Source organism: Sminthopsis crassicaudata, chromosome 5 (genome assembly GCF_048593235.1).
Source record: "Sminthopsis crassicaudata isolate SCR6 chromosome 5, ASM4859323v1, whole genome shotgun sequence".
In the NCBI taxonomy this organism is placed as follows: Eukaryota; Metazoa; Chordata; class Mammalia; order Dasyuromorphia; family Dasyuridae; genus Sminthopsis; species Sminthopsis crassicaudata.
In genome coordinates, this window is record NC_133621.1 from 77,904,843 (window position 1) to 77,928,274 (window position 23,432).

Genomic DNA, 23,432 nt, shown 5'->3' on the forward strand with positions numbered 1-23,432 from the left:
AATGTGAACATCTAGGGATTTTTTAAGCAGTCTCTGACAAAATAAATACCCCAAGACAGGCTCTTTCCCTGGGGATTACAAAGCTAGGTCCCTTCCTAAGGCACTGTGTTCGTAGGCTTTTTTAAGAAAGATCTTTCCCTCTTGAAACAATGAGTAATGTAAATGAACTAGTTAATAACTAGTTGGTCAGAGAAAATAGTCCCTGCATTTTTACGAATGTCTGGATGCATATTGTTCTGCCCACATGGTCTAAAGCAGAAAGGTTTGAAATCCCCTTTGTAGCATCTCTTCTTGTAAGCTGCCCCCTTAGGCTTCTCCCAGATAAACTGGCAGTATGTTTTTTTATTCCCTACAGTGCAGTTCTCCTCTCCTTTCTATCAGGTCCTAAGCATATCCGTCAGTCCAAATGGGAGCTGAGTTTGCAAGCTGACAGGGAATGGAAAGGGCTGGTGGTGCTGATGTCAGAGCCAGGAGACAATTGTGATTGGATCTAATTAGACTTTGCAGCAGCAAATAGACAAGCTCCCTGCATGATTGGCTTCAAAGTGTCTGGTGCCAAACAACTAACAGAGGCGCAAAAAGTAGAAGCCGTGCATTTCCAGCCCTGCTAAAGAGAAGCAGCGAGAACGCGAGCTATCCAGAGCTCTTCTGATGCTTGAGTCCCTACCTTTGCACAGCTCTCACTTTGCACATCGTTGGAGCATTTAAGAATGCCAGCCAAGGAGATCAGAGACACTCATCCCAGCTGAAAACAAGTGACAGAGAACAATTAGAAAGGGGGCTCAGTACTCAAAAGTGAGTCCGCTCCTTGATCTGCAAAGCGGAAGCAGCAGCAGCAGCTGTGAGAGCAAGAAAAAGGTGAAATTTACCAAGAAAGAACTCATCTCTATTCTCCGTCTATTGAATTTCAGCCATGGCATCCGTTTTGGGGAACAACAGAGGGTCTGGAGGGCTAAGTAATCAACTCAAATGTAAGTCCAAGAGGAGGAGGAGAAGAAGATCAAAGAGAAAAGGTAAGAATTTCTCTCTTTCCCCGGATTCCCAACTCTCTAGTTCCCCCTTTTCTTTCCCTTTTCCTGTTCTTTTCCTGTTTTCTCTTTATTTTTGAAAAGCTGCACTTTTAAAAGCCAATGGTATGTGAAATACAAATGTCACTTAGGAGTGCAGATACTTTTGTAAATTGCTAGAGGTTTGTATAAGCCAAAAGGATTTTATTATTTTATTTTTTTTTTTTTTTTGGCGAATGTATATAACAAACCGGGCAAGCAAAAGGCTTCTTTGACGGGAGACAGTTTTTAAAGGGGAGGAGGTAAGGATGGGGTAACATAGGGAAAGAATGAGGGAGAAGCTCTTCTTTCTTTTCACAAGAAAGGATCCATTTCCTCGACCAGGTACAGCAGTACAAGGCTGGTGCTTCTTTGACCCTGTCAGAGGTAACATTATCACATGGTGGTTAATGAAAAATAGCTCGAACCATCCCCAGTAAGAGCGCTAAAATGAAATTTAGTGTCAGCTTTGCAGGTCCAAATTGTCTTTGAGGAAGGAGCGGGCTAATCATTGGTAATCGCTCCCCCAAACAGTCTACTAGTTTTCACTTAGAAGCATGTCACTTCATTTGAAAAATACCCAGAACTACAATTGAATGCTTTAGGTGGGGGTAGGGGTGATATTAATGGGGATTACTCTCTAAAAGAGAAACAAGCATGACATTTTGCTAGTAGCCAAACAAGGTTTAAACCCGAGTAGGGGGCGAGGGTAAATTCACTTTGAAGACAGGTTGCTGCTGGTTTGCAAACAGTCATGGGGCTGCCTCCTTATGAATATTTCTGGAGCTCAAGTACATAAAGTTAGTCAATGTCATCTTAGACCCACAGTGCTTCTAAAGAGGGATGTTGATATAAAATTAACATTTGCTCTAATAGAAGAAGCAGTATTCCTGAATGCTCTTGCAGCCTGTGAGCACAGGATAGACAGATGAAAAGCTTCTTCTAAGCCTGCCCTACTCTCTCCCACAGAGAGGATCTCATGTCATTGTCAGCTGCTTATTGTCGGTAAAGAGAGAAAAAGTTGAACTGATGCACATAATTTGAAATTGAAGTCTTTAGAGATGAGAAAATTTGGTGCTAGAAAGAACAGCAAGAAAGACATAACTAAAATTCTTTCTGCCACCACCAACCCATTTAAAAGCTCCTCATGAAAAATATATTATCAGATCCGATCAGAATAGGAAATCCCTTATCACTGCTAATTTTTATCTTTCCAAATGTGAAAGATAGTTTCTGTCACACCATCAACCTAATTACTTTTTAACAGCTCAAAAATCCCTTTTTGCCTCTTCTAGTAATGGAAGTTAGCCAAAGAGTTTGAAGCTACAAATGTCAATATCCCAGGCAAACAATAGTGATAAACACAGCATAATAACTTTTAGAAAAGGGTTAAACTCTGCTTTCAAAGTAAAAAAGTATTTGGTAACTCTCACTGTGCCCTCTGGTTGCTAAAAATGGGTGCTGGATAATTTCACTTAGCAATTTAGAATATTCCATTTTGAAAAAAAAGACTTTTATAGCCTTTCTAAAGACAATACCAAGTCATGACATCAGCCTAAGTGAAAGAAGATTTGCAAGCATAGATAAAACTTACAAAAGAAATAAACATACTCTCTTCAGTTTGCATACTTATATATCTTCATATATATGTACTAATTAGTGTTTTGCATTATGAAAAATTTAAGTAGATTTCATGAGAAATGTTTTAACAAAAGTATGGAATACTTATGCTAAAACAATATCTAAAAGAAAAATAATTTAATTTGAAAGGGAGCTTTCACCACTTCACCCCTAAAAATGCAATTTATTTTAATTCCATTTAGAAAGCATTTGTATTTCAGGAAATCTACTTTGGGGAATAGGGAAATATGAATTTGAACATTTTTTTATTTGCCATTAACTTGGTGAGTAGGACAATAGTTGTTAAGGAATTTCATATAAAAGAAGCTTCCATACTTTTAAATTTTTTGCATATACCTGAACATGTTGCTTACTATCTTCTTCTTATTCTTATTCTTAGCCAATAATGCAAGAGGAAAAAGTGGTCAGGTAGAGGGTAGTTTCTGCATATAGGTGAGTCTTTTGCTGAAATCTTCTATAGTGTTTTTATGTAGGGATCATGGTGTGGGAGAAAACATAATATTATTAAGTGTTTCATGAGAAAATCAACTGAAATCAACAGCTAATGCTTAAGAGTTTGAGGCAATAAAATAATATTCTATAGTATAGAGAAAGGAAATTTCCTTCTTTCCATGCAACATGTGAGTTTGTAATGCCTAATTTTTTTTTAGTCACTTGATAGTCAAATTAAATTCTATTCCTAGACTCATAGTGTAAATTACCTTTTATTTTTTTGTTTTTAACATTTATCTAATATTAAAATATCATACCTGTTGATGAACATTAAAAGTCACCTCATTATTAAGTCTTTATTAAGTCTTTTGTAAAGACCAATGTAGTAAATAAGCTTAACATTACATTTGGGGGGAATGTTTTGATTTGAAGAAAAAAGTATAGATAGAAGAAATATGTACTATTTGAACAGCAGGTTCTTTTCCATGTCAATTGTACAAAAATTGAATAAAAAAATTTTTAAGTGAAACTATTTTTTCAATTATTAATAGGCAATACTATCACTTTCCCATATCCATAATTTAAATATTTCTTATTATTGTGTATATATGTATAATTATATGCATATGTACATTACACACAAATATACATGTGATAATAAGTGATATAGAATTCTTTGGAATAATCACATTTCTAATCATCATGCCACTTAAAAATAAATTAAAAGAAAAAACTAAACATATCTTAAACTGGCATTGGAGAAAATAAATTTTAGATCCCTTAGTTATTAATACTGAGGAATATATAAGACTTTGCTTTTTTATAAAATAAACTATTTTCTTGTTATCACTAATATCTTTACATGATCTAATTTGGAAGTTGAAACTTTGTCTTAAAAATACTTATAAGAACAACAGTTATTCTCTGTGTTAGAATTATAACTCAGTATACACTCTGTATAAATAAAAATTAAAATTTGGCATTTACATAAGAGAAAAATGATAAATTTAAATAAAACTATAGAAACAATAGTGGAAGGCAGACTTGTAAGTTATATGAATTAGAAGATGCCCATATCCCATTGGACTAAAGACTAAATTCAGTCTTTACTCTGCATTTTCACTATTCTCACTATTCTTAGAATTTCAAGAAAAGAGCAAGAATACTTGTGATATGGGAGATATTTCACTGTTAGATATCTATCATATTCACACAGTTCAGTTCTCTCAGAGAGTGCAGAGTTTTCACATATTTCAGACCACTTGTTAGAAGTGTCCTAAAATATTGTGCTTGGATAAGCTAAATTATTTGGTTATATCAAACCTATACATAATTGTTTATGAAGTGATCCAAGAAGTAAATATGCATAAGGTAGGGTCTGTAATTCCTACTTACAACAGTTTTACATACTTATGCAAAATGTCGACAGCTGAAATCCAGCTGCTAAAATTAAGAATATCAGTGTCATCACATATAATCTTCAAATAATTGTCCTTTAGTCACTTTTCTGATTGTTAATATTTGTTGTTATTCTGTATAACTTGTGGTAAATGTATTTTCTGGAATGTTTAAATTAATTTTATTCATTAGTGGGCCATGAACATTACTAGAATTGTTTCATATGTTTATTTACTAAAAGAAATCATTTCTTAGCTTGAAATGTACTCTGTAATTGCTTGGATTTGATTCACTCTTGCATGAACTAGTATAAAAAGTAAAAAGAATGGAGGATTGGTATGGGAAAAAGTAAATGTTTTGTAACCAAAATGGTTGAAAATAATGGTTGAAATGTATTTTAAAAATTGAGATGATTCCAAGAGAAAACACAGAGGAAAGAGATGAGTTTTTAATATGTCAATCATCATAAATTGAAAGATTAAAAAGAAAGCTTTCAAGATTAATCTTGAATGTAGTATAAATATGTACTAACTTTAATTCGAAATGGGAAGTGGTATGTGACATTTCTTTCTTTGCAATACTTGACAAGAATGCAACTAAGTCTAAGGGATTTCATGCTGCTTCAAAGTTACCAGTCAAATGTACTATTAGGAATGAATTTTGAAAACACAAATACAAATATCTGTAAACAAGTAAAAGAAGACAAATTGTGAGAAAATAATGGAAAAACTGGACAGGTTTCCAAAGCTTTGCGATGCTAATAGGAAAAAAAAAAAAGTTGACACAATGAACTAAGTAGATGGGTAACAGAGGCAAGATTATTGTGAATTGAAATTCCATGAAAAATTAATGAAATAGAAAGATTGTGGTAAGGATGGAGGTAGAAAGCTACAATGGCTTTTCATCTTCCTGCAATGCCAAAGTAATAAATGAACGTGTTTCATCTTGGCTGGTTCAGGGACACAACTCCTTCCCCATGACAGGCTTGTGTCATCGTGTTTCAAGATGCTCTCTGCTTATCTCATTCTCTGACAGCTCAAGAGGAAGGACTGGATTTGGTGATAAAATGTAATTGATTAAACCTTTAGCCATCATCTAATTTTGTAGGAATTTTTTAAACTGTCTTTTTCTTTGTTGTTGTTGCTGTATTTTATTATTACCTTCAGTTTTTAGTGATCCGTGTAATGACAGCAATTTGAGATTGCATCAAGGGCATTAGCTACAATGACTGATCTTAAATATAGAATAAAAATATCGAATTCATGAGGCCATATCTAAACAATCGAGGATGAGGTTATAGTGGTGATGTCTTCCTAGCAACAGCATGTATGGAAGGTTAGGATGACAAAACAGTTGGTTTTTATGTGACTTAGGAAAATGATTTTCACTGTGATTAAAACATGCAATGTTCAATTAACTCCAAATAGGCAACATAGAATTAGTTATTAAGTTAGGTGCTACATTTAAGCAAGATGCAAGTTTGCTCTGCACTCATCAGCATTTTGTCCTTTGAACACGAATGTTTTAGGTGTATTTCTACAAGCAGAAAATAAAACTAGCTTCTCTTTGACCATAAACTATTTAAAATTAGACCTTCCTAAACAGAGAATAGTTAAGTAAATTCTGTCCACAAAGATTTTTGTAGCGGATTCCAAAACATCTAAAATTCTGTATGCTAATTAATGCCAAGAGTATTTTAATCCCTTTTATGAGAGCTCTTTTCCAAACTGATAAAGTAAATGGAAAAATTAAAGGGCGACCAAAATCATGTAATGAAATAACAAAAGCATTAAAGATTTTATACCATTTGCTCAGTACTATCATTTCTTAGGTTTATTTATGGTGTGGACAGAAAAGGAAATTCAATTCTATGCATAATATCTACTAATTAGAACTCTTAGAATATGTTTAAGTATTATATAAAATTATCAAGTATGATGAATCTAAGTTAATTTCATCCTTTACAAATATTTTCTTGAATGTGGAAACATAGATTTTTATCAAGGCTATATACTATGTAGTCAGATCCATGTCAGTCCACATTTTAAAAAAATATATACAAAACAATATAATTATTTAAATAAAATAATGCAATTTCCAACAATAACTCTTAGAAGATAGGAAATTGATGGGAAGATAGAGATATGTTTATACTTCTTAAAGTTGCATTGTGCTTTTTTAGCATTTGAAAAAAGTACCTTTTATATTTCATTATTACAATCTTGCTATAAATAAATGCATATTTATCTCGTTATCAAGTAATCCTTGCTCTTGAGTTAGAAATTATGACTCCTTAATTATTCTACCTGAGAATATTCAAATATACCAAGTCAAATATCTAGACTGACTCCATTTTAAAATACTACTGGTACAAAGCTGAGATTGGAACCTATATCTATCATTTGCTAACTTACAAATGAACCAAATATTGTTTGCTGAATGTATACCTAGGTATGAAAGTGATATTAGAATTGCTATGTTTGCTTCTATCAAAAAGAAAATAACAAGAAGAAAAATCTTATTTATCAAATTTGTTTTTTAGTTATTTGCAAACAAGACAGGACATTACTGATGAAACTATAAATGTTAGAAAGGTTCCTTAGAGTACAATTTCCTCATGTTACCATTTTTGCATTTTCCCATTTTTATTCCAATCCAAAGTACAAAGTACTTAGTAACCAAACAAGTCCTTGATGTTATCTTTTGAATATAGAATAAGTAATGTTCCTTTTATGTGCTATCCCTAAATGTATGTTAATTCTCATTACAATTATTTTTCAATCACCTAACTCCTGATAGTGGATATGATATGCTATCAAAGAATACAAATATATGAAAGAAATGCATCTCACTTTATATTAAGAAAATATTATGCAGACTTAAAATATTAAACTTACCAATGCACACAGATTTGGGTATGAAAAAATTATTTATACATTATCAGATTTTATTTTGGATTTCCAAGGGAGATACACATACAATTAGTGCTAAGATTCTGAAATATTTTTAAAGGATCTTTTATTTGGGCTGGAATTTCAAAGATTTGCCACTTGTGCACATCTAAGCCTGAAGGACTAAAGGTGATTTCATTGAGCTATTTCCATTGCAGAGAAAGCAATTAGAGCAGTCATGTTTGTGTAACTGCTAATTCAACAAAAACATAAATATTCAAGGTGAACAAAATTTCCATCAAGAAAGTCCATCTACTTTTCTACAACTAACATGATTAAAACCTCCTATGGATTTTATTGAATGACTTGCTTAAACTGAAATAGAGCAGTACAGATATGAAACTAACCTAAGATAATTTTTAAAGTTACTCTTTCATATTATACCTTTAACTTGAACTTGATTATATGTATCAAGCTAGAAAGCTTTACAACCAAGCAAACTAATCTCTACTTTTCAAAGTGTATTTCACTCTTATAAAGTAGATCAAAGGTATATTCTACATTTTTGTTTTGCCATTTAGGATAATAGTATAATAATATACTTTAAAAAAAAAAAAAAGAAAACCTATTATATAGAAGGGAAAAGAAACATCTGCCACAGCAGTCATTAATGTAATATGATGAATGCCATAATTAATTCTTAGCATGCTTTTTCAGTTTATTTCTTGTCTACAAAGAGCATAAACAATTCCTTTAAATATCTCAAATAGAAATTTTCTCTTTAGTTCAACTCACTATTGCAAACTTTATAGATTTAAATAATCTCTACTTCACCATTTATTTGTGACTTTTATTTTCAGTAACTGATTCAGAGAAAATCTTATTTATCATTTTCTAATGCCTTATATGTTTTCTCAAATAAAATACATCATGTAGAATTGGGGCAAAACCATTTTCTGAATCAAAAATCCAACTGTCCTGGTTCAAAATGTCCACAAAACACAAATCCCTTCTTGTTAGGCAAAATTGAGACGAACCTTTGTTTAAAGAAGAAGCTTTTTAGACTGAGATGGTTTTCCTAAACATGAAGCAAGTCTATCAAAACACATTTTTATTAATCTGAATCCCTCAAGAGTTCATATGTTTTCCCCTTATAATAAAAATTACATCAAATAATTGGAATAGCACTTGAAAAAATGCAAATTTGACAAACACTGAAAAAAAAAAAAAAACAACAGAAAAATAGTTGTGACCTCCTCTCAACCCTGAATCTGGTTGGGCTCACTCATCCCTATCTACAACAGATGCCATACATGCATTTGGTTTGCCACTGTGAAAATAGATGTGTCCTTAAAAGAAATATCCTCTCACTTTATACTAGACAGTTCTTGGTCGACATACTGAAAAACAAAATGCATGCAAGCTCAGATTCTATCCTCTTGGCATAATCCAAAAAATGACTTTTTTTTTCTTTTCTTCTGTGATTTAGGACCTAGCAAAAGCATACTGTAAAATAGTATCTCTCTTTTTCTGATATAGTGAAAAACTCAAATGTGCCTATATTAACAATGCACATGAAAACTGTTTTGCTCTAGTCCAACTCTAAACACAACATTGCCACTGAAACACTCCTAGTCTATTCATGAGAGTATCCACATTCAAGCTGGTAGTGACTAGCTCTCCAGAACATATGGGGCAGAGAGAAATAAAGAATACAAATCACCCTACACCACCCTACACCTCGAGCTGATAAGAAGTAATTTAGAAACCATGACCTGCTTATGGCTCCAGGTTTAAGAGGAGAATAATGGGACAAACAATTGCTTTTATAACACCCAAACAGAGGAATAGACTAACTTCGATATCCTTTTGACAGGTGCTATGCTAAGAAAAAATAGTGTCAAGCATAAAAGCATAGCTTAGCTGTGTGGGTAATGTGTTGCTTTAACATTTTTACCATTTTCCTTTCTCAGGTGCTAAAGAGGAATGCACACTCAACATTGATTGAAATTGAGGCAGATTTACTTGTTAAGTAGACATTTAGAAATGTAAGGTTATTCATTTAAAGGGTCTGAAAACCTCCAAGTCTTCTGCTAATTTTGCATAATCACTATTTTGTTTTAATTCAAATTTCATTTAAGTCATGATTCTGGATCTCTAATTTGTAAAATCTATGCTAAATATAATTCATTGCCATTTTTGCGTTCATGTGTTTTCATCCAGGTGCCTAGTTGGCTAAGTGCTCAAATACAGATTGTATGGATGGGAAAGTATATTCCAGTTTCATTTCACCTCACTATCCTATATTCAGAAGGCAGGTGGAGAAGGCTGTTTTTGGAGTGATGAAAATATTGCACATACTAACTGTGTTATCATTAACAAATTATTGAATCTATATGACTATTAAGTTACAGATGAGTTGCAGAATTTCAACAGGAGAAGGAGTTTCCATACAGAGAGTTCTACCAATTGGGAAAATCAGGTCTGAAGTCCCCCCAACAGAATTATATTCACATGTGCATGGATTTTTTATTGAGGTTTTCTTCTGTAACACTAGTACCGCAATCTAGTTAACAAGCTTTAAAATAGGAACAATCTACTAAGTACAATATGGAATAATCTTTAAGAAGAGACTTTTACAATATAATTTTTAAAAATAGAAAATTTGTGAGAATAGGTAAAGCACTGATTTCTAGTAAAAACAACTTGGATCTCTGATATTTGCCTTAAAGGAAAATGATTGGAGTTCTTTGTTCTTTATTTTTTGAAAAGTAATACAAGCATCTCTTTTTTGCAGTGTCCCCAAGTAAGGGCTTCTTGAATAGAATAATTATTTAAGGTAGCTTTAAAAACCTAAATTATTTGATTTTTTTCGGACAATGGATGAGAAAACCAAATGGATTTGAAAACTTTCAGTGGCCAGAAGGATAAAACAAATTAAAACAAAGTCAATATTATTAGAGAGAGGGTAGCTGAGACATATGAAGAGGAAAGCAGAAGGAAGTGGATAAGGACAGAGATAGAAGGAGAAAAGGGGCATGAGGGAAAGAAGGAAAGCAGAGGGTTCTAAAAAGGGATGGAGAGGATTAGGGAGAAAAAGAGATGAAGAGAGCGAGACAGAAAAATAGAATTTCAAAGCAAATTCTGGAAGGACTTGAACACTGAAAGCATTTCTTTGGGAGAGAGAAAGAAACAATCTGCTCTGTGATTCTTTGCATCCTATCTAATTTAAATCCTGCTTTTTATTTGCAATTTTGCCTTAAAGTTTTTAGGAGTGTAGAGTCTATATTCAGCATCATTTACTAGAAAGATGGAGAGGATAAAACCCAACTATTGGCCTTGTCACCTATCTATACTTTTCCATATTTTTCGCTAATTCTTTCGTTTGCCAAAATTTCATCTCTATTACTATAGAATATCTTCCTCAAGAACAAAAATTTTGTAGTAGATTTCTTTTTAAAGCTCCTACAGCCCCTAAAATAGTACTAGTCATACAGTCAGTACTTATTAAATCAGAATTAAATCCTGGTTGAGAGAGATTTACCCACATAATCATGAACATCTTTCCAGCCTCATCATACTTTATTCCCTTTCCCTCACTCAGCAATCTAGTCAAATTGCCCTTTTTTCTGTTCTTAACAAAGAGTACCATGGGGTTTTTTCCCCATGCCCTTGTACTGGCCGTGCATCAATTCAGCAGCGACAAGATGTGTTGTTTGGGAATAAGTAGTATTATAAATATATTGTTTTGTCTCTACTTTCAGTTCTGACAATTAGCAGAGTAAGTTGGGACTGAGGTTAGTTTCTACTGACACTGGGATATTTTCCTCATGTCTCCTATAACATGAAAATTAATCTCACTCTTTCTCTCCCAAAAGGTTTACAAAGCATCATCAATCTCCTGTTGCTCTTTTTAACTATTCCAATTACAATGATTTTATTTCCCTCTGAAAAAGTCAATTCTCACCTTCTATGTGAGGTATATTTATATTCTTTCTTGGTCTCTAAAAAGCTAAGAACAAGGATTTTTCCACAGATACACCAAAGTCCAGTCAAATTAGAAAACTTAAATTCTGGCATAGTAAATATACTATTGACATGTCTTCTTTATTTTCTTCCAATCAAGGATTAGATCTTCTACCTTGGAGATCTACTAAAATAGGCTGAATGCCCCTTTGGGAGATATCAGAGGGCTTACCACAATTTCTTCTATAAGTCTATATTCTGTGAACTGATGCCATCTAGGGGAGGTCAGTAGACAGAGAGAGAGAGAGAGAGAGAGAGAGAGAGAGAGAGAGAGAGAGAGAGAGAGAGAGAGAACTCTTGAAATTCAATGTACTAATTCCTAATCATAAAAGTAAACTCCTTTTGTAGGTTTATTTGAAAATCTTTTTCTTCTCCCTTCTACATTATTACCACCATGCTTGGGGCTTGATCTTCCCACTTAGGTATCCAAAATGCTCGAGTATTTTAGAAATATGAATTTGGAGATCCAAAGATTAATCAATAAAGTAGATCTTGTTTGGTTGGTTCATATCTATAGCTATACAATTTGTGTGGATATCTTGCTCTACAGAAAACTTCAATTCATTTATAATTTTTAGTCTTAGAAAATAGTTTAGTTTGATTTTTATTTAACCATCAAGAGATTAAGTAATGTTGTCATATGATCATATACATGTCGAATACGTGTAAAAGAGACATATTGAATCAGGTTTTCCTGAATATAAAGGTATCTATTATATCACAAGGAATCTCATAAAATTTCCAGAAACTAGGCAAGGTACACTTTAACCAAATACAAAGTGAAATGATGGGGGCCAGAACATACAACAAAATGCTCTTTTTTAACAGATGAAAAGTTTGGTTTATTTCCTTATAATTTCAGTAGCTGTTAACCAAAAAGCAAAAAAATTACACACAAATTTTACAACAGAACGAAATGCCTTTTGCAAAACAACTATAAAGAGAAAATTTGAATTGATCAAGTTTGCATCATAGATTTCTGACTTTCTAAATAGGAAATGTATGTCCAAAACCAGGGGTTCTCAAACTACGGCCTACGGGCCAGATGCGGCCCATTGAGGATGTTTATGGGGCCATCAGGTTATGACAAATGGGCTGAGGGGCCGAGACAGAATGTGAGGTTTTGTTTTTTACTACAATCTGGCCCTCCAACAGTCTGAGGGACAGTGAACTGACCCCCTATTTAAAAGTTTGAGGACCACTGTCCAAAACCTTTAAAATTTAGACAAAAGTAGAATATTATGCTATGACCAAAATTAAGCTGGAACAATGCTTTATATAACATGAAAATTTTGTTTGCAAAAGAACAATGTATATAAGGATAACAGCCTTCTGTTAGGCCCAAGAAAAATGTTTTGCACATCTAAAAGTAATGGGGACAAAGAAATACTCCCATCACTGTATTTATTTATTTCTTTTGTGTTAATAATACATAGCTTATAAACCATGTGGAAGACAGACAAAAAAAAAAGTAAACAAGAGAAGATAGAATACATAAAATCTATATATGGATAGTTAGAGTACCCACATGAATGAGATAATGAAGACAATTAGATATAAAAGTGTAAGTCAATTTTGAATTAGATCTTCCTGGACAACAGCTGTAGCCCCCAAAGCAATTCCTCTCTCTATGAATTACCATGACTATTATTAGTTTGTCTCCACAATGAACTGACAAGTCTTCTAAACTAGGAAGAACTTAATATCTCCCTTCTGAAGTATATAAGTATATAGTATTCTTTAACATATTTTAATATTTAATATACTTCTGACAAGGCATAGTACCTATATTACTTATATAAACACTATGTTTAATAGAATAACAAATGAAAAAGCAAGGACTTGTAAACTTGGTAGAATAATAAATGAAAAAGCAAGAACAACTGCTAAAAATGATTTTTCCAAGAAAAGTAAACATACATCAAGAGAACAAAATTAGTACAAGCTGTGGGGCTCTAATATGCAAAGTCTCCTCAAGGACTTGGAATTTATAGCTAGATTCTCTAACATAAGATTCTACCAGTAAAATATTCATTGAAGAAGCACGGTTATAAAATTCTGTTTTTATAACAGAAAAGGATTATATCTATAGTAAATAACAAAATTGATCAAATCTTTCTATTTTACTAAGGTTTTTTTTTTTAACAAGTCAAGTAATTTTGTAAAACGAAAGCTTGAGAATTTTGAACACCCCACTTTAAGTGTGAGACCTCTGGACTTCTTTTATCACTCACCCAAAGCTTTTCTTCACTGTCCAGTGAGGCAGAAGCTTTGCCAGGATTATGGCAGATTACCTATTACTGAAACAAGAGAGAATAAGGCCAAAAGAACCTACAATAAAAAAGGAGGTGCTACCCCAAGTTCATTCTTCCCATAAATCTCAGGACAAAATCCTTTGCATATTAAAAAAAAAGACTGACACTATTTCTGCTGTAATCATCTTGCTAGTGAAAAACTCTTATACAAATAGCTTTTGGATATTTGTTACAATTTGTACAAAGATGCTTGATCTAAGGTACAACTTGATAAACCCGTAAGAGTGTTGGATTTAGCCTTATCATGGGTTCAGATTAAAACTAAAGTACTTAGGAATTATGAGATTGAGTTCACAAATGAGTGAAATTGTAGATAATATACTTTCAAGGGATCTTTTGAAAAAATAAAGATACATATATACATACGTATGCATATAAGCTATGTACGTATATATACATTTACATACACATATAATATACACATTTATGCATACATATAAAAATATGTATATAGAGAGAGGCCTATGTGTATACACATGATGTGTATATGTGTAAATGCACACATACGCACATACTGAGCATTTGTCAGACCTATGATTTCAGGGTCAAAGTCAAACAAATAGTACATGTCACAGTCATGTCTCTATAATTCTAGAGTTGGCTAATTATCACTTATAATATACTGCTTCTATGTGTGAAAGTGTAGATATTAGTGCTAATCTCTAAGTATCATAAAAAGGAAATCTCTATGGTTAAGTATTATAGACCATTGCAACAAGACATAGTAGCATAGATAATATCTTACAATAAACATAACCATTTGTTTTCCCTCTTTTTTTCTCCTGTGCTTAGTCCCATCCTTTGCACATAAGTGCTTAATAAAAGCTAGGTGACTCTTCCATGTTCCTTTTCCTTTATAAATGTATGATAAGAGATGTCAAAGAAAAATGAGTCTTTAGTATCCTTTAGTCTTTTAAAATGCCATAATTTGATATGACAAATATCTAAGGCAATGAAAACTCGTGGCAATATTATATATACTTTTGAAGAAAATGTCAGTAAACTGAATCATCCTTTAAGACCATCAATAATGCAACCATATTACAATATCCCTTTAAAAGGATTCCTCCGATTCATTTCCAAAGAGCATCATTTCTATCCAAATGTGGATCAGCGTATTATGTGTATTTCCCTAAAACAGCTTTTCTCTCAGAAACTGGTTTTTTCTAAATAATGTAGATTAAATTATAATTCTGTTTCTGTCACTTAAAAGCATATTCATCAGATGAAAACCTCAGACAATTATTTTGATAGTTTCTCTGGCAAGTTGAGTGTATGTATGCTTGGGATTTGATAGGTTTGGGATTTGATGAACTAATCCCTAGGAATATTTTTTTTTTCTGGATTGTTTTTCTGGTAAGTTTTCTTTTAAAATATGATCATGTAAGATGATTTTAATGTCATTTGATCTTCACTTTTCATTTTTCTCTCCACTCCTGATAAGATAATAAAAAACAATAATGATGAATGTAATATCGACATAGCAGAGCATCAATAGATCTCCTAACTGGTCTGTGGATACAAGCTAAGGGGTCCATGAATGTAAACTGGGGAAAATACATGTTTATTTTCACAAACCTTTAATTTCCTTTGTGATCCTATGTATTTTATGGAAATACCTCAGACCTCCATTGGCCAGACACCAAACTTTCAAAATCGTTCAACTTCTGTATGCAGAAATAAAGGATACTAATATTTCAACTAATTTAGGCAGAAAAGGAAGACATTAATTGTTAACCTTCCTCCACCAATTCACCTGGAATATTGACTTTTGCCATTTAGAATAGAAAATATTTTATTGTGGAAGAAATATGAATTTATGTCACTATGGATTGAGGAGGCACGGATTTATGCAAAAGTAACAAAAACTTTTTTTGATTTTTAAAAAATGCTAATAATTAATTAAAAAGGCTACCCAGATTACATGGTAGACTGTGTGTCTCTTGTCTAAGGATTGGCTTAGCTAAATTCAACAAGGTTTAACCCCAGGATGGCTGTGAAGTAATAAGAGTGTTAGACCCAGTAACCCTTTGAAGGGCATTTAATAAACAGTATAGGGAATGACATGCATACAATCAAAGATCTTTGTTTAAACCAATATATCCTGGAGTAATAGATTTGGAATAAGGAAGGAACTTAGAGGTCAAATGATCTAAACCTCCTCACTTTAGAGATGAGGAAACCAAACCCGACAGATGCCAGTGACTTGCTCAGGATCATAATGGAAAAAGTGGGAAAGACAGGATTTGGATTAAATCCTCCTACTTCAAAGCCAGTGATCAGCTCATTCTACTGTACTCTGATGAAGTTAGAAGCATTTTGGATCACAACATTTATAAACTTAATCCTATAAGAAATTAAAAGCAGTTGCTTCAACTAATTATTCTCAATTAGGGGGAGTAATAGGTAGAAAGAAAGGATTGGTAGTAATACCTTGGGGATATCACTGAAAACATAAATTATTAAACTAATTTTGATCTATATCTTGCTTTCCTTTTCCTCTCTTCTCTTTTCATTTTCCCTCTCTTTCCCTCCCTATCTTCGTCCCTTTCCTTCCCTCCCTTTCTCTCCCTCTTTCCCTTCTTCTTACCTTCCTTCTATGCCTCCCTTCTTCTATACCTTCTTCCCTCCTTCCTCCCTCCCTGTCTCTGAATCTCTCTCTGTCTTTCCCTGTCTCTGTCTCTCTCTGTGTCTCTGTTTCCTTTTGTCTTTCTGTTTCTGTTTTTCTGTCTGTCTGTCTCTCTGTGTCTCTCTCTTTCTCTGTCGCTGTCTCTCTCTCTCTTCCTCTTTTTCTTGCTCTTTCCCCCTCCCTCCCAGAGAGAAGTAATAAAGACATATGAGGAAAGATTTGCATTATAGCTGGAACAACCCTGGGAGGGCCTCTAGTTCAACCATTTCATTTTATAGATGAAGAAAAAGTAAAATTGGCCTTTGAAACCAGTCCCAATTGTTTTTCCTTTGTATAAGTTGTACTCTTTTCACAGAATGGTGACATGACACATGACTACAAAAATAATGAAACTTTCTATAAAAACTAAATACATATTATTAATTTGAAGTCAAATCTCCCACATGTTTAATTTCTCTATTTGTCCTGATTGAAGAATCTATTTGTATTTAGTAATTTGTATGAAACCCATACTGTATATATTCAGTCACACACATCCATTATTCCTTCCCCTACAATATATTTGCCATGATAAATGCCAGTGGCCAATTCATGAATATTCCAGGTGAATTAGAGAGAGGTAGGGTCACAATTAATTTCTTTTCTTTTCTTCTTAAAATAGTCAAGAATACTAGTGGACAATTTGTGAAGTTACATGTTTAGTTACATGTTTAGTAACATGTCAACCATGTCATTTTTTCAAAAGTCCTAATTACATACATATGGAATATTAGTATATTCCATACTTCAAAATTGGCTTATGTAGATCATGATAGTGAAAATTCAATAATTTAAATTTCCATGATTAATAGAAATAAATTTTTGAGGAAGTTTTCTACACATTACAGAAATTTTCCCATTACACCTAACAGGTCAACAACTATCAAAATAACATGGATATATTAAAAGCCGATTTAAATGCTTTGAAGGATAATAGAATGTCTAAGAATATAAAAATATTGCCTGGAAAAGCACACTACTTTTTGCAACATTCAAGAATGTTGTTTGATTTTCATTTTCTACCATTAACTTGAGGATATTCCCACTTTCTTATTTGCTTTGTAGGAGTTTGTGAACATGCCCTTGAATATTTTGGTAGAAAAATCTGAAAAGAACATGTTGTGTAGTATCATGCTTGTTGAGCATTATTGAAAAAATAGAAAATGAGTATATTTGCATGTTTCATATTCATAAACATATCACAATGTTTCCTATTTATTTAAGTGGCTTCATGATCTTCTTAATATAACTACTCTTTTAGCACAGATCTCAAAGTGCCATGTTTTGTCAGTTTGTGCAATTCTTGTCTATAATTTCAAAAAATCCCACTACTGACAATCTTCCCACTTTATTGAAAGTCTTCCTTTCTAGATTTCTGAACATCTAATGTGTACTATCCTAAACACAAGACATTCATCTGTTTTTCTTTGCTTTCACTTCCATGCCTTGCCCACATCTTTTCTATCATACAGTAAGTTGATATTATATTTTATGTCACTTTTTAACATTGCCCTTTTATGTCATTTAAAATTCTGATTACTTTCTTCTTAAATCTGGGACCCCTAATTACCATAAATATGGTAGGGCCTTTGGGGTAGTTCTAATTATATAAATATAGGCCAATCTTCTTTTTTAGCACACACAGAACATGCAGAAGTAACAAATCAATTTCTGAAGCATTTCCTTAAAATTGAATAGAAAGTTTAACATGGGAAAATAAGTGTACAAAATAATATTTTTTTAACCTCCCATTTTCATTCACAAAATATAAGCCACTTCTTTCAGATACTTCTAGAAAATAGTAGCTTGTGGAGAAACTCAAACAGGAGTGAGAAAATTCTTTTATGTGTGGACATTAGACAAAGTAAGGAAAGAGCCAGTTGCTCTTTAACTTTTCTCTGGCCAGATAGCATGCAAGATTGTAGGTACCTCTTGGATATGACTCTTTTGTCAGTTTTATGAGAATTCAGTCTAGATTACTGGATTAGAAAAGAGGGGTGACCTCAATTACTTTCTTATTCTTTTCTAGCCCACATCTTCTAATTAAATCTGTGCAAATAAATCAAGCTCATAAGAATCTCAATAGGAATCAACCATGATAGTCACAGCCCTATTACACAGTATGGATAGGGAAATGTTGGTCTCCACCTAAGTCCTCCTTGATTTTTCACCAAGGTAGAAAAATTACATATAGTTTTCAAAGGACAGATAGTGAGTAGAGCGCCAGACCAGAGGTTAGGGAAACATCTTTTTTAATTCAAATCTGACCCCAGACACTAGCTGTGTGATTGTGGGCAAATCACTGAACCTTATTTCCTCATCTATTACTTCATTTTTCTCATTTGTAAAATGAGGTGGGGTAGGAAATGACAAACCACTTGAGTATAATTTCTAAGAAAACCTAAAATGATGGTCACAAAGAGTCAGACAAAGATTAAAACTCCAAAGTAATATGGTTTCTAAATGCTCTGTAAGCACAGCCTCACTCATCATGGGAGTGGAACGTGTTTATTAACAAGTTTTCATAGAGAACACTTTCATACTAATGAAAGCATACCTTTATCTCCCAGCTTTCATTCCACCAATAGCTCATTTGTAATGCCTTCCTCACTTCCATCTGCCCCCCCAAAACTGGAGACTTCCCTCCTTCATAGTATTTATTAAATTTACCACTTTTAAAACTAACCCCACTCAACTCTTCACTACTCTACTAATCTCATAATAGTACCCATCAATGAAGAATTATATGCTGTTACCATACATTATATATTTCTTTGTTATGTTACACCTTTTCTTAGGTATTTGTTCAATATGCTTCCAACTCTCCACACCTAATGTCTCTATTTTCCATTTCTTATTAGGGTGTAAGTTCCTTAGGGGTAAGAAGCCTATTTATTATTTCATTCAAAACAGTTAATAGTAGTTTATATGGGATGTGGGGTTTAGGGAGCTTAGCTTAGAGTCACATATCTTTTTAATCCATCTGTAACCAAATAAATGAATAGATAATTTTAACTTTGGTACTTCCTGACTTTACTTTTCAAAATTGTGTCATTTCTTTAGAGAGTAGGGGAATCCATTAGTTGACCCAGATCCTTGTGCTTCAAAATTTGCCTCACGGTCTCAATTAGGCTTGCCTCACTTTTTCTGGACTTATCTCTCCAAAGTGTGTATACTCCTATGCTCCATATCTCTGTTATACATACATATACTTGCTAACGGACTATTGAAAGAATCTAACACTCGAACTCACACTGAAGTAATTACTGATAAAGGCATTAAATCTTCCATAGAGGTGTATCCAGAGATGATGTATTTGTTCAAATAAATAAATCTCAATCAGTACATCTTTAAGCACTGAAAATAACATGGTGTAAGAAATTTTTTTGGTTCTTGTGAAAGGAAAGGGATTCTCCATGTCCACATTAGTATTCTACACATACATAAAGTCAGTTTTGTCTCTAGAATTAGGGCTACAACATTTTATTCCTCCTTTTCATCCCTTTTAATAGAGGCAGGCAAGATGAAGAATAGGACATAGTTTTGCAACAAATAATGCAATGTAATTACCAATCTCTTGTTTTTCCAAGAATAATCATTTAGAAGAGATTCTGATGGATCAGGTAGATGGTGTAGTGGATAAAGCACCAGTCCTGAAATCAGGAGGACCTGAGTTCAAATCTGATCTCAGATACCTAATAGTTCCTAGCTGGGTGACCCTGGGTAAGTCTCTTAACCCCAATTGAGAGAGGGAGAGATAAAATGAGCCAAAAGGGACCTTATAGGCCAACTAAGTTCAATTGTCTTATTTTATTTTAATTGATAAAACCAATAATGAGAGAAATTAAATTACTTGCCCAAGGTTATCCAGTCAATATGAAGGACAGATACCTTTTGAGCCCAATGTTATTACAAATCTTATCTTATACCCACTTCTTCATATTTTGGATAATCAAGTAACATAACTTTATTTGCATATATTATTTGAAGAACTATTAAAATACTTTCTCATACTAGGAAGGTAAAATGATATAGTATAGAGCTAGGGTGTGCTAGTAAATAGACTATGGAACTTGAAATCAAGAAAACTTGAATTTGCATCTCATGATGATGGGGATGTCAAATTAACTTCTTAACTTCTGTTACAAAATTGGCAAAACACCTTCCTTACACAAGACATAGTGCACATAAAATTATTTGCAAAACTTTATTATTACTAATAAGATATATGAAAAACTTTGAGATTTACAAAATAGTGTTTCATGTTTGAGGTATTTTCTAGTTATTGTAGAAAACATAAAGAAAAATAAGATATACCTCTCTGTCCTTGGGTAGCACATAATCTAGTGAGGGAGAAAAAGATATAGAAAATAACTAGAAAGCAGAATGTGAAAGTCCAAAAGAAAAACTTCTAAAGATAAAATGCTGTTAGAGCTCAGAGAAGGGTGGGGGAAGAGATTACTACTGCCTAGAGAGATCTGGAAAGCTTAATAGTATATAATTCAGAGTTTCTGAAGGTTTATGAAATGGCTTTTGAGTAGTTTCAAAAGAAAATACACATGTTGAGAATACTGATGATCTATGTGCACGATGATACCCAAACATCAGCCTCATCTTGCTTAGTCTTTGTCTCCCCAGCTGCTGGCATAGCACATTACATATATACTCAATAAATGTTTGTTAAATTGGATTGGTTGGCTGCATTTGACATTTCTGATATGGAAGTTTTAGCCCTTTTAACATATCCTATAATGAGCACCAATCCTAATATGCATAGCTAGTTCAGTGCCTGCAGTAATGGATTAGCACTTAGGAAAAACTGAGTTTGAATGCTGCCTCAGAGCAGCATGACTATGGTAAAAGTCACTTAACCTTTCTCAGGTATAGTTTCCTCACTTGTATAACAGAGGCAATTAAAGAACCCAATTCTCTTGAGTGTTCTGTGGATCAAATAAGATTAACTGTATATATTATTATTATATTATATATATGTATATTATAGTATATAATATGATATAATATGATTATTATATATTAATACATTATATCACATATTATTAACATATTATAAACCTCAAAGCCCTATATATAAATGCTAATTATTATTACTATTATTATTATTAGAAAATAAGAGGTGCAGTGGATGGAGCGCCAAGTCTGGAGCAAGACTCATCTCCCAGAGTTCCAATCTGGTCTCAGATATTTAATAACTGAGTGACTATGGAGAAGTCACTTAATTCTTGTTTGCTGCAGTTTCCTCATCTGTAAAATGAGCTGGAGAATAAAATGGCAAATAACTCCAGTATGTTTGTCAAGAAAACCCCAAATGGGGTCATGAAGAGTCAGACATGAGTGAAATAACTGAATAATAAAAACATCATTGCTATCAAGAAAAAAAGATTAATGACTGTCAGAGTTCCCTATTGAGATATATGTCTTTTATAAACTTTCTGTTGTAGATTCTGTTTCCTGCTGCCTTTGAAGAATTCAGCTAGATGAATGAATTCCATGACTCCTATAAGTTTTTAAAAAGCTAAAATCTGAATCATCTTTCAATATTTCTTCCTCCATTTCATATTGTACATCTTTTTTTGGAAGAACCATTCTCTTATTTTCAAATGGCCATAAAAATGACATTCTATTATAATAACCTCTAGTAGTTTAGTTTCACTCACCAGGTATACTTTCCTACTGTGGGCATTCTAAACAGCAGCAGCAACAATATAGAATCACTAATTTAAAAGTTGAACTTGTTCCCCTCCAAATATGTAGAGGAACTAAACCAGATGTTATTGGAACTATATTTCTAAGATTAATGTTGCTCTTTTCAAGATGGTACTTGTACATGCCTTTTCTGTAATTTAGGATCAGGAACCCAAATGGTGGCCCACTGGTGGGACTTGGCATTTGGAGAAGGGGTAAGCATCAATGTTGCACTTCATCCAGCTGTATCCTTAGCTTGCTCTGAAACACACAATTATTGCCTGGGGTGTCTTGGTTGTTTATTATGATCCCCTTAACATTTTCCTCTTGGCTGGTATACTTACTAAATGATTTTGAATAATTGAGTTTAGATTCCTGATTTGGGGAGAACACTAAAATTTCAACAAATGCAATATTTTCTTTAGAGAATTAAAAATACTTTCTCCACACAGGATTAGGGAGAGTATTTTTTAATTATATTTAAATAAAACATTTGAGAGCTTTAGTGTTTATGTTTTGTCTAGCTTTTTTAACATGAAAAAGAAGAAAAAAAGCTATGAGTTTGTAAATTCTTTTCCATATTTTTGATGATTAAAAATATTCCAGAAAAATGGAATTGCTTCTGCATGTTAATTTGATCATATTCTTGTGTTCTATGAATACTCACTAACAAACATAGTCTGTTTCAAATGGAATTTGAGAACCTAGCATAATCCTTTAGAATACAAACTTGAGAAATAAATTAGAAAAGATATATTAGAAAATATTTGAGGAGGAAAATAGATGAAAGTATCTTTCACACACCTATCATAAAGAGTTTTATTTTAATTTCCTCTTTTCTACCTAAAATAATGTGTATGTTTTTAAATCTATGAAGATTTTAAGAAATATAATGATATTACTTCTCATCTAGAGAACATTATTTCTTATCATTCATCATCTGTTCTAAATGCTACTTTTTAAAGAGATCATTTACAAACTGGAGAGCCTCCTGGAGAAGGTGACCAAGAAATGAAAGGCTTCAAAATTATGCTGCAGAAGAATCAAAGGAAGTGAGATTATATCGCCTGAAGAAGAGGACATTACAATGGTTTTGGCATGTTTGAAGGGATGTTCTGTAAATAGAGAACAGAGCTTATTCAGCTTGACCCCAAGGGAGAGAACTAAGGACATTGAGTCTAACTTGAAAGGAGGCAAATGTAGCCATTATACAATGGAAAACAAAATAGAACAAAACAAGTCAAACAAGCAAACATTAAAATGAGAGTTATTTTAAAGTGGAATGAGCTATTTCTGCATCTAGTATATTTCT

At 32.9% G+C, this 23,432-nt stretch overlaps 1 protein-coding gene across 6 annotated transcripts in view; it reads left to right on the forward strand.

Moving 5' to 3' along the window:
• The first annotated feature begins 333 nt into the window (after positions 1-333).
• ADARB2 (adenosine deaminase RNA specific B2 (inactive)) overlaps positions 334-23,432 on the forward strand; it is a 651,356-nt gene continuing 628,257 nt past the window's right edge. For 2 of the 6 annotated variants that reach the window (XM_074267208.1, XM_074267213.1), the window contains exons 1-2: positions 334-795; positions 912-1,013. In XM_074267208.1, coding sequence (XP_074123309.1) covers positions 914-1,013 — 100 coding nt within the window. In that variant the 5' untranslated portion in view covers positions 334-795; positions 912-913. Of the gene's footprint in view, positions 1,014-23,432 lie in introns of all 6 variants that reach the window. The other 4 variants (XM_074267207.1, XM_074267209.1, XM_074267210.1 and 1 more) reach the window with 2 other exon arrangements.